Raw genomic sequence first — 13526 nt, forward strand, 5'->3', positions numbered from 1 at the left:
GCCTTGATGGAGAGAGGCAGACACAATCTCTTCCTCTCCGCCGTCTTTTGGCTGCCTCTCCTCTCCAGCTCGCTATTTTCTTCTTCTTCTTCCAATTTGACATTTGACTCATTTAAATTTCATGGCTCGCTGTGACTAAGAATAAAGTGCGATGACTGATTAACACCTAAGACGAGCGCCGGGCTTAATTTGCCGTGATTACTTTTATTTCTCTCCCTCTCTCCGTCTCCTCATCATGCAGCTTCTGTGGGTCAAAGTCTTCTTCCTTAAGAATGTGCGTTAATTCAGACATTTTTCCCCTTATTTCTGCCTAAAAATACTAATTAGCTCACCTGTAATGTGAACCTAGTACGGGTGAAACTGTAAAAACCCAGTTTCATTGAACGCATCTGTCGGAATGCTGGCAAACAACAAGTTTGAACGTCTACAAGTCTATAAGTCGCTACTTTTCCCCCTACGCTTTGAACCCTGCGGCTTATCAGATGATGCATTTTTTTCCCCCACTGACAGCAATAACAAAATAAAAACAAGCAAAAAAACTGACAGTGTTTTATTGTTCGCGCTACGGTGCCATTTTTTGGACGAGTTTACTCACTCCTCTCATTTATCGTTTAGCTCTGTTCAGTCTTCGTGCCATCCATAGCGTTTCTACTCGTAGGATTCTTCATTCATCACCCCAAGCAACGATTGAAAGTTTTACAAAACAACTAAAACAATTCAATCCTTACTAAACTTTCAAAGTCTTCCTCCTTAAGAATGTGCGTGAATTCGGACATTTTCCCCCCTATTTCTGCCTAAAAATACCAATTAGCTCACCTGTAATGTGAACCTAGTACGGGTGAAACTGTAAAAACCCAGCTTCGTTGAACGCATCCGTCGGAATGCTGGCAAACAACAACAGACTTTGAACGTCTACAAGTCTATAACCTACTTTTTTCCCCTACGCTTTGAACCCTGCGGCTTATCAGACAGCGCAACTATTTTATGCATTTTTTTCCCCACTAACGGCAATTATAAAACAAAAACAAGCAAAAAAAATGAAAAACTGACAGTGTTTTATTGTTCGTGCTATGATGCCATCTTTTAGGCGAGTTTACTCACTCCTCACATTTATCATTTAGCGCTGTTCAGTCTTCGTGCCATCCATAGCGTTTTTACTCGTAGGATTCTTCATTTGTCACTCTATGCAAAGTTTGTAAGTTTTACAATACAACTAAAACAATTCATAATTACTAAACCGTCAAAGTCTTACTCCTCAAGAATGCACGTGAATTCGGAAATTTTCCCCCTATTTCTGCGTAAAAATACTAATTAACTCATCTGTAATGTGAACCTAGCACTGGTGAAACTCTAAAAACCCAGCCTCATTGAACGCATCCGTCGGAATGTTGGCAAACAACAAAAGAGTTTGAACGGCTACAAGTCTATACGCCGCTACTTTATTCCCCTACGCTTTGAACCCTGCAGCTTATCAGACGATGTATTTTTTTTCCACTGACAGCAATAATAAAATAAAAACAAGCAAAACAACTGACAGTGTTTTGTTGTTCGTAATACTGTGCCATTTGAGTTTACTCACTCCTCCCATTTATCATTTAGCTCTGTTCAGTCTTCGTGCCATCCATAGCGTTTTTACTCGTAGGATTCTTCATTCGTCACTCCAGGCAACGTTTGTAAGTTTTACAATACAACTAAAACAATTCAATCCTTACTAAATTGTCAAAGTCTTCCTACTTAAGAATGTGCATTAATTCGGACATTTTCCCCCCTATTTCTGCCTAAAAATACCAATTAGCTCACCTGTAACGTGAACCTAGTATGGGTGAAACTGAACCCAGCTTCGTTGAACGCATCCGTCGGAATGCTGGCAAACAACAACAGACTTTGAACGTCTACAAGTCTATAACCTACATTTTCCCCTACGCTTTGAACCCTGTGGCTTATCAGACGATGTATTTTTTTTTCCACTGACAGCAATAATAAAATAAAAACAAGCAAAAAAACTGACAGTGTTTTGTTGTTCGTAATACGGTGCCATTTTTTGGACGAGTTTACTCAGTCCTCCCGTTTATCATTTAGCTTTGTTCAGTCTTCGTGCCATCCATAGCCTTCTACTCGTAGGATTCTTCATTCGTCACTCCATGCAACGTTTGTAAGTTTTACAATACAATTAAAACAATTAAATCCTTACTAAACCGTCAAAGTCTTCCTCCTTAAGAATGTGCGTTAATTCTGACATTTTCCCCCCTATTTCTGCCTAAAAATACCAATTAGCTCACCTGTAATGTGAACCTAGCACTGGTGAAACTCTAAAAACCCAGCCTCGTTGAACGCATCCGTCGGAATGTTGGCAAACAACAACAGAGTTTGAACGGCTACAAGTATATAAGTCGCTACTTTTTCCCCCTACGCTTTGAACCCTGCGGCTTATCAGACGATGAATTTTTTTTCCACTGACAGCAATAACAAAATAAAAACAAGCAAACAAACTGACAGTGTTTTATTGTTCGTGCTACGGTGCCATCTTTTGGGCGAGTTTACTCACTCCTTCCATTTATCATGTAGCGCTGTTCAGTCTTCGTGCCATCCATAGCGTTCCTACTCGTAGGATTCTTCATTCGTCACTCCAGGCAACGTTTTCAAGTTTTACAATACAACTAAAACATGTCATACTTACTAAACTGTCCCATATGTGATGTCTGTAGGAGTTTGTACGTGCTATTGTAATTTAATGAAGCTGGCGTGTTTAGCATTAGCTAACATGCTAACACAATTTACAAGTGTCTCTGTTAATATAATTAACTTAAAATGGCATTCTTTTTGTATTGTTCCAGTTTCACAAATTCCTCAGTAAATTCACGAAAACCTCACCGTGGAGTTATCAAGTCTGTTTAGCTGATTAGAGAGCTAGCTTGCGCCGCTAGTGAGTCCATGACCATGATTTCTGTTTTGTTGGATCAGCCGTTTTACTGCCGTGTTACAGACAACAATTGGAAAAGGCTAGAAGATCACCTGGACAATCACCATTAAAGACAGGTGTGGCAGGTAGTCCAGCAGCTTATCAACTACAGGACCGACCCCGAATCTTCGGAAGTTGATGCCACACTGGCGGAGGAGCGTAACCTCTGACTTTACCTATTTTGACGTGGCATCACTGGAAGCAACCACACCAGACCTCACAGCCCGCAGTAACACAATCCTCACTGTTGAAGAACCTGACGTTAGGTGTACACTGAGGGCTGTGGACCCGAGTAAGGCTGCCAGATCGGATGGCATCCAAGGACGGGTATTAGGGTCTAGGCGTATCAACCGGCTGGAATCTTCGCCAAGGTCTTCAACCAGTCCCCTGGAAGCCACACTTCTTAACTGTCCATCCATCCATCCATGTACTTTCGCTTATCCGAGGTCAGGTCGCGGGGGAAGCAGCCTAATCAGGGAAGCACAGACTTTCCTCTCCCCAGCCACTTCGTCCAGATTTTAACGGGGAATCCCGAGGCGTTCCCAGGCCAGTCGGAAGACATAGTCTTCGCAAGGTGTCCTGGGTCTTCCCTGTGGCCTCCTACCAGTTGGACGTGCCCTGAACACCTCCCTAGGGAAGCATTCGGGTGGCATCCTGACCAGATGCCCGAACCACCTCATCTGGCTCCTCTCCATGTGGTCATAGCCCAAAGCTCATGACCATAGGTGAGGATGGGAACGTAGATCGACCGGTAAATTGAGAGCTTTGCCTTCTGGCTCATCTCCTTCTTCACCACAATGGATCGATACAGCGTCTTAATTACTGAAGACGCCGCACCGATCCGTCTGTCGATCTCATGATCCACTCTTCCCTCACTCGTGAACAAGACTCCGAGGTACTTGAACTCCTCCACTTGGGGCAGGGTCTCCTCCCCAACCCGGAGATGTTACTCCACCCTTTTCCAGGGCGAGAACCATGGACTCGGACTTTGAGGCGATGATTCTCATCCCAGTCGCATCACACTGGTCTGCGAACCGATCCAGTGAGAGCTAAAGATCCTGGCCAGATGAAGCCATCAGGACCACATTTTAAGTTTTAGCAGAGACCTAATCCTGCAGCCACCAAACCAGATCCTCTCAACGCCTTGACTGCGCCTAGAAATTCTGTCCATTAAAGTTATGAACAGAATCGGTGACAAAGGGCAGTTTTGGCAGAGTCCAACCCTCACTGGAAACGTGTCTGACCAAGCTCTGGAACTGATCCTACAGGGAGCGTACCGCCACAATCAGACAGTCCGATACCCCATACTCTCTGAGCACTCCCTACAGGACTTCCCGAGGGACACGGTCGAATGCCTTCTCCAAGTCCACAAAGCACATGTAGACTGGTTGGGCAAACTCCCATGCACCCTCAAGGACCTTGCTGAGAGTATAGAGCTGGTCCACAGTTCCACGACCAGGACGAAAACCACACTGTTCCTCCTGAATCCGAGGTTGGACTATCAGGCGTAGCCTCCTCTCCAGTACACCTGAATAAACCTTACCAGGAAGGCTGAAAGCCTAACTGTCTAAAATCCTAAATAGTTCCTTCTAACCAAAGAAACCCCACAACTCCAGTTTGAATGACAACCGACCAGTCGCAATCACACCGGTGGCTATGAAGTGCTTTGAAAAAACGGTTCACCAGGAACCTTTTCTGGCTTCTGGTTTTGACTTTCACCAGTTTGCCTTCAGGGGTAAGAAATCCACAGAAGATGTCACATTATCCCAACCGGAGCAGCCGGGGAGTTACATCCGGATGGTCTTTGTGGACTATAGCTTGGCATTTACCACCGTCCTCCCTGCAAACTCCGGGACCTGGGGCTGTCGCACAGCACCTGCATGTGGTGTGTGGAAGGTCGGAGCAGAGGGTTAGAGTTGGCCGACATACATCTACCACCCTGAACCTCGGCACAGGTTCCCCGCGGGACTGTGTACTGAACCATCAGCTCTACGGCCTCTGGACCCATGACTGTAGCCTCTCTCACCACAGTAATACCATGGTGAGGTTTGGGAATGACACCAAAAGTGGTGTGGGGCTCATCTCTGGGGCGGATAAGTCACACTATTGGGTGTAAGAAGAATAGCCTGCTCCTACACACCGCAAAGGTAAAGCCTTTCAGCACTTGGGCCTAACCAGGAACATAAACTCTGCGAATCTGCAGAGGAGGACCCAACAGAGACTCTACTTCCTCCGCCAGCTGAGAAAAAAATAATGTCACCCGGAGACTTCTGGTGTCCTTCCAGAAAACATTTGAACATACTGGATAGGCGTTTGGTTCACCAGCTGCACAGTGGCTCAGAGGACTGCACTCCAGAGGGTCTCAATGATGGCCCAGAAAACCGTTGTCTTGGAACTTTGTCTAATCAAGTAGTCCAACCGAATATTCTTTCTTAGATTTATTTCAGAAACTCGAGCATCTCAAAAGGCACAGGTCTCATTCATTGAATACAAGGTAAGAGGGAGGGAGTATGCTCAGTTTGGAGGGGGGTGAGAGCATTCAACACAACTGCTCAGACTGGGAACAATGTTGTAAGGCTACAGAAGCCAAAACTAGTGAAGTTGTCACTTTGTGTAAATGGTAAATAAAAACAGAATACAATGATTTGAAAACCTTTTCAACATATATTCAATTGAATAGACTGCAAAGACAAGATATTTCATGTCCTAACTAGTAAAATTGGTTGCTTTGTGCAAATATGAGCTCATTTGGAATTTGATGCCTGCAACGTGTTGCAAAAAAGCTGGCACATGTGGCAATAAAGACTGAGAAATTTGAGCAATACTCATCAAACACATATTTGGAACATCCCACAGGTGAACGGGCTAATTGGGAACAGATGGGTGCCATTATTGGGTATAAAAGCAGCTTCCGTGAAATACTCAGTCGTTCACAAACAAGGATGGGGCGAGGGTCACCACTTTGTCAACAAATGCCTGAGCAGATTGTTTAAAAACAACATTTCTCAACCAGGAATTTAGGGATTTCACCATCTACGGTCCGTAATATAATCAAAAGGTTCAGAGAATCTGGAGAAATCACTGCACGCAAGCCATGATATTACGGACCTTTCATCCCTCAGGCGGTACTGCATTAAAAACCGACATCAGTGTGTAAAGGATATCACCACACAGTCTCAGGAACACTTTGGAAAACCACTGTCAGTAACTACCGTTGGTTGCTACATCCGTAGGTGCAAGTTAAACTCTACTATGCAAAGCCAAAGCCATTTATCAACAACACCCGGAAACGCCGCCGGCTTCGCTGGGCCCCGAGCTCATCTAAGATGGACTGATGCAAAAGTGGAAAAGTGTTCTGTGTTCTGACGAGGCCACATTTCAAATTGTTTCCGGAAACTGTGGACCAAAGAGGATAAGAACCATCTGGAATGTTCTAGGCGCGAAGTGTAAAAGACAGCATCTGTGATGGTATGGGGGTGTATTAGTGGCCAAGGCATGGGTAACTTACACATCTGTGAAGGCACCATTAATGCTGAAAGGTACATACAGGTTTTGGAGCAACATATGTTGCCATCCAAGCAACGTTATCATGGACGCCCCTGCTTATTTCAGCAAGACAATGCAAAACCACATGTTACAACAGCGTGGCTTTAAAGTAAAATAGTGTGGGTACTAGACTGGCCTGCCATAATGTTTGTGCAAATTGTACAACAGTTTAAGAACAACATTTCTCAAACAGCTACTGCAAGGAATTTAGGGATTTCACCATCTACGCTCCGTAATATCATCAAAAGTTTCAGAGAATCTGGAGCAATCACTGCACGTAAGCCGTGATATCACGGACCTTCGATCCCTAAGGCATCAAAAAGTGACATCAGTGTGTAAAGGACATCACCACATGGGCTCAGGAACACTTCAGAAAACCACTGTCAGTAATTACAGTTTGTCACTACATTTGTAAGTGCAAGTTAAAACTCTACTATGCAAAGCCAAGGAAATTTATCAACAACACCCAGAAACGCCGCCGGCTTCGCTGGGCCCGACGAGTCTACATTTCGTTTATTGACATCAGGAGCAGCAAACACACACATAAAAGCTGAAACACACACACACCAGACACAGGTTTGTAAGGGGATGGAGACGGATCATATGAGACAAAGTTTGCACAGGACAGGAACACAGGCAGGTACTGCAGCGAGAAGTTTTAGCTCGGTTGTTAGCGCCCTCAGCAGGAAAGTTGGCTCGACACAGAAGCTTTAGGTTTCATCCACGCCTCCTGGCGGATGGATGTGAGCAGCTGGTGGAAGTGTGAAGACCTTCTGCAGCTGCACTCTTTCTCTCAGCCCAGGCAGACTTTTTCCTCCCCTTCTCCTCACAGGCAGCTCATGCTGTGGTTGTAAGCTGCTGTTTAAACTTCATGGATAAATAAAGACCAAGTAATTACTTTTTTTCCCCCCATTCTGGTTTAAGTAGATTTCACATACATTTTGCAAAAGATAAGCTAAAACATTTTCGTTTGTTTTTAAATGGGTTTTGGAGAATCTCTTTATGGACTTTCTAAGCTCCTGTTGTATAGAGCACAACATTTTATCTATATATATTTATATGTATGTTCATGTGTTTCTATCTATATATGTTTATATGTATGTTTATATGTTTATATCTATATATCTTTATACGCACATTAATATGTATATATGGTATATGTATGTTTACATCTACATATGTTTCTATGTATGTTTATATGTTTATATCTATATATGTTTATGTTTCTATCTATATATGTTTATATGTATGTTTATATGTGTATATCTTTATATGATTATATGTATGTTTGTATGTTTATATCTATATATGTTTAAATGTATGTTTATGTTTATATGTATATATGTTTATACACACATTTATATGTATATATGGTATGTGCATGATTATATCTACATATGTTTCTATGTATTTTATATCTGTATATGTTCATATGTATGTTTATATGTATATATGTTTAAATGTCTGTTTATGTTTATACAGATGTTTATATGTATATACGCACGTTTATATGTATATATGGTATATGTATGTTTTTATCTATATATGTTTATATGTATGTTTACATGTATATATGTTAAATGTAAGTTTATATTTTTATGTATGTTTATATGTATAAATGGTATATGTATGTTTATATCTTTATATGTGTATATATGTTTATATCTATATATGTTTGTTTATATCTATATGTTTATATGTATGTTTATATCTATATATGTATATATGTATATTTTTATGTATATATGTTTAAATGTCTCTATGTTTATATGGATGTTTATATGTATATATATATTTATACGCACGTATATGTGTATATATGGTATATGTATGATTTTATCTATATATGTTTATATGACATATACTATACTATACTATATGATATATACTAACAAGTATATATGTTTAAATGTATGTTTGTGTTAATATGTATGTGTATATGTATATATGGTATACGTATGTTTATATCTACACGTTTCTATGTATGTTTGTATGTTTATATCTGTATATGTAATATGTATATATGGTATGTATGTTTTTATGTATATATGTATGTTTATATGTGTATATGTTGAAATGTATGTTTATGTTTATATGGATACTTATATGTATATATGTTAATATGTATGTTTGTATGTATATATGGTATATGTTTGTTTATATGTATATATGTTTATATCGGTATATGTATGTTCATATGTATATAGGTGTATATGTGTAAATGTATGTTTAAGTTTATATATGTATGTTTATATGTTTATATCTGTATATGTTTCTATGTATGTTTATATGTATATATGTTTGAATGTATTTTTATGTTTGTATGGATGTTTATATGTATATATATATATTTATATCTGTATATGTTTATATCTGTGTTTATAAGTACTGTATATATGTTTGAATGTATGTTCATGTTTATATGGATGTATATATGCATATATGGTACATGTATGTTTATATCTATATATGTTTATAAGTATGATTATATCTATATATGTTTATATGTATGTTTATATGTATGTTTATATGTTTTTATCTGTATGTTTAGATGTATATATCTGTATATGTTTAGATGTATATATGTTTAAATGTATGTTTATGTTTATATATATGTTAATATGTATGTTTATATGTTTGTATCAGTATATGTTTATATGTATGTTTATATGTATGTTTATATGTTTAAATGTATGTTTATGTTTAGCCCTGTGATAAGGTGGCGACTTGTCCATGGTGTACGGCGCCTTCCGCCCAATTGTAGATGATATAGGCCCCAGTGTCCCCCGCGACTCCGAAGGGAACATGCGGTAGGAAAATTGATGGATGGATGGATGGATGGATGTCCTACTTATCCACACAGCAAACTAAATCAGCGGTGCCTCTGCTGGCGGCGGCCAAGTACTGCACTCCATTCGGCAAAGGACAGGATAATAATTTGCATTATTAATAACTATAATATATAATATATAATAATAATAATAATAATAATTTGCAATAATAATAATAATAATTTGCAATAATAAAAACTATAATAAATAATAATAATTTGCAAAAATAATAATTATATAATAATAATAATTTGCAATAATAATAACTATAATGTATAATAATAATACGTTGCAATAATAATAATTATAACATATAATAAAAATTATTTGCAATAATAATAACTATAATATATAATAATAATAATTTGCAATAATAATAACTATAATATAAAATAATAATTTGCAATAATAATAACTACAAAATACAATAATAATTTGCAACAATAATATATATAATGTATAGTAATAATAATTTGCAATAATAACTATAATGTATAATAATTTGCAATAGTAATAACTATAATATATAATAATATTAATAATTTGCAATAATAATAACTATAATGTATAATAATAATTTGCAATAATAAAAACTATAATATGTAATAATAATAGTTTGCAATAATAATAACTATAATATATAATAATTTGCAATGATAATAACTATAATATATAATAATAATAATTTGAAATATTAATAACTATAATATATAATAATAAGTTGCAATAATAATACATATAATATATAATAATAATACTTTGCAATAATAATAACTATATTATAAAATAATAGTTTGCAATAATAATAACTATAAAATATAATAATAAAAATGTGCAACATCCATCCATCTGCTTATTCCCTTAGTGGTTGCGGGGGGCGCTGGTGCCTATCTCAACTACAATCGGATCGAAGGCGTGTACACCCTGGACAAGTCGCTGTAAACCGTCTGGAATTGACATGTGTTGTCTTTCAGTTGAAGTGGAGTGGTAATTGTTCTTTTAAGGGCCACAATAATTAATTATGTATATGTATATATATACATATATATATATATATAGATGTGTATATGTATATATACATGTATATATATATATATATATATATATATATATATATATATATGTATATATATATATACATATATACGCTTGCAGTGTGTATATTGTACATATCATATATTATTATGAAAGTGTCTTACTACATTATATATACACTTGCAGTGTGTATATGCACACTGCATATTGTTATAAAAGTGTCTCTTACTACAGTATATATACATATACATATATATTTATATGTATATATATATATATACACAGTATATATATATATATATATATATATATATATATATATATATATATGTATATATAAATATATATATATATATATATATATATTTACAGTGTGTATATTGTACTTATAGCCCGAAAAATATGGTAAACGCGGATGAAAGAGGATAAGAGCGGTGGTGGGGGTTGGGGGGGAGGGGTGTTCACATGCAAACATCGTGAAGATGAGAAATCAAGATGAATGCGCTCTAATTGTCTTCCGTCTGCTCATTTCTACCTCGTTATGTCTTCTGTGCAGATGTCTCGGTCCCAGAGAGTGGGGGTTGGTGGGAGTGTGGGGGGCGGGGGCGGGCGGGGGGGGGGTGAGCTAAAGCAAGGCGTGATGGACTAGGTTAGTACCTGCCAGCGAGGGGGGGTGGTGGAGCTGGGCACAAGGGTGCAGGGGAAGGACAGAAGCCTCTGAAGAGAGCCTGGGGCGCCTTGCCCTCCCCAGGCTTGTGGATGACACTGTAAATTGGCTCAGCCCGGCTGTGGGGGCACAGGAATCACAGTGAGGGAGGGGGGTGGGGGGTGGAGAGAGAGAGCACGCACACACCGACACAGAAGATGCGACGTACAAGTACAAGTGACCACACGCACTCATGCAGCCACACTCCATAGAACTAACCCAACCCCCAACCCCCATATGAACGCCACATCTGACCCACAGCATTGATAGGAGGTCAAAGGTCGAAAGAAGTCGCCACACGCGTCTTAGGAAAAAAAATGGCTTGAGAATGTAGAAAATGTTCTCCAGATGTGTGTAGTGTTGGCTGTTATAGGAGGGACTTACACCTTCTTCTCCACGCAATCTACAAAACCCCCCCACCCGTGAAGTTGTTACCTTGTGTAAAAGGTAAATAAAAATTAAATACAATGATTTGCAAATCATTTTCAACTTATATTTAATTAAATAGTCTGCAAAGACAAGATATTTAACGTTCTAACTGGTAAACTTGGTTATTTTTTGCAAATATTAGCTCATGTGGAATTTGATGCCTGGAACATGTTGAAAAAAAAGCAGGCACAAGTGGCAAAAGAGACTGATAATCATCAAAGACTAATTTGGAACATCCCACAGGTGAACGAGCTAATTGGGGACAGCTGGGTGTCATGATTGGGTATAAAAAGCAGCTTCCATGAAATGCTCGGTCATTCACCAACAAGGACGGGGCGAGGGTCACCACTTTGTCTGAAATACGTAAGCAAATTGTTTAAGAACAACATTTCTCAACCAGCTGTTGCAAGGAATTTAGGGATTTCACCGTCTACCCTCCGTAACATTGTCAAAAGATTCAGAGAATCTGGAGAAATCACTGCACCTAAGCGGCTGTGACCGTGACCTTGGATCTCTCAGTCGGTGTTATATCAAAAAGTGACATCAGTGTGTAAAGGATATCACCACATGGGCTCAGGAACACTTCAGAAAACCGCTGTCAGTAACTACAGTCGGTCGCTACACCTGTAAGTGTAAGTTAAAACTCTACGATGCAAAGCCAAAGCCAGTTATCAACAACACCCAAGATGGCGTAGCGGGTAGAGTGTCCGTGAAAGAAACTTAAGGGTTGCAGGTTCGGTCCCTGCCTCTTGACATCCAAATCACTGCCGTTGTGTACTTGGGCAGGACACTTCACCCATGCCCCAGGTGCCGCTCCCACTGGTGAATGAATGGTAAATGGGTTGTACTTGTATAGCGCTTTTCTATCTTCAAGGTACTCAAAGCGCTTTGACACTACTTCCACATTCACCCATTCACACACACATTCACACACCGATGGAGGGAGCTGCCATGCAAGGCGCTAACCGGCACCCATCAGGAGCAAGGGTGAAGTGTCTTGCTCAAGGACACAACGGACGTGACAAGGTTGGTACTAGGTGGGGATTAAACCAGGGACCCTCGGGTTGCGCACGGCCACTCTCCCAACTTCTCCCCGCCGTCCCCCGGATGATGTAAACTGGCAGCCACGCTTCCGTCAGTCTCCCCCAGGGCAGCCGTAGATAGAAAGTAGCTTACCACCACTAGGTGTGAATGAATGATGGGTTCTCTCTGTGAAACGCTTTGAGTGTCTAGAAAAGTACTATATAAATATAAATCAATAAAGATCAGTGGCCTAGTGGTTAGAGTGTCCGCCCTGAGATCGGTAGGTCGTGAGTTCAAACCCCGGCTGAGTCATACCAAAGACTATAAAAATGGGATCCGTTACCTCCCTGCTTGGCACTCAGCATTAAGGGTTGGAATTGGGGGTTAAATCACCAAAAAGGATTTCTGGGCGCGGCACCGCTGCTGCCCACTGCTTTCCTCACCTCCCAGTGGGTGATCAAGGGTGAGGGGTCAAATGCAGAGAATAAATTCGCCACATATAGTATGTGTGTGACAATAATTGGTACTTTACTTTAATCCATCATTATTATTATTATTATTATTATTATTTATCAACAACACCCGGAAACGCCACTGGCTTCCCTGGGCCCCGAGCTCATCTAAGATGGACTGATGCAAAGGCAAAAAGTGATCTGTGGTCTGACGAGTCCACATTTCAAATTGCTTTTTGGAAAATGTTGACGTAGTGTCCTCCGGACTGTTCTAAGCGCAAAGTGTAAAAGCCAGCATGTGTGATGGTATGGGGGTGTATTAGTGGCCAAGGCATGGGTAACTTACACATATGTGAAGGCACCATTAATGCTGAAAGGTACATACAGCTTTTGGAACAACATATGTTGCCATCAAAGCAACTTTATCATGGACGCCCCTGCTTATTTCAGCAAGATGATGCCAAGCCACGTATTAGAAAAGCGTGGCTGTTGAACGACTAAAGCTGTACATCAAGCAAGAATGGGAACTAATTCCACTTCAAAAA

General features: G+C 39.5%; 1 protein-coding gene across 13 annotated transcripts in view; it reads right to left on the reverse strand.

Moving 5' to 3' along the window:
- Positions 1-13526, reverse strand: part of dlg3 (discs, large homolog 3 (Drosophila)) — a 216508-nt gene that overhangs the window by 103789 nt on the left and 99193 nt on the right. For 6 of the 13 annotated variants that reach the window (XM_061900276.1, XM_061900273.1, XM_061900275.1 and 3 more), the window contains one exon: positions 11029-11157. The exons of the other annotated variants lie outside the window; for them this stretch is intronic. In XM_061900276.1, coding sequence (XP_061756260.1) covers positions 11029-11157 — 129 coding nt within the window. The remainder of the gene's footprint in view (positions 1-11028; positions 11158-13526) is intronic. 13 annotated transcript variants of the gene reach the window in all.

This window comes from Nerophis ophidion, linkage group LG05, assembly GCF_033978795.1.
Source record: "Nerophis ophidion isolate RoL-2023_Sa linkage group LG05, RoL_Noph_v1.0, whole genome shotgun sequence".
NCBI classification, from domain to species: Eukaryota; Metazoa; Chordata; class Actinopteri; order Syngnathiformes; family Syngnathidae; genus Nerophis; species Nerophis ophidion.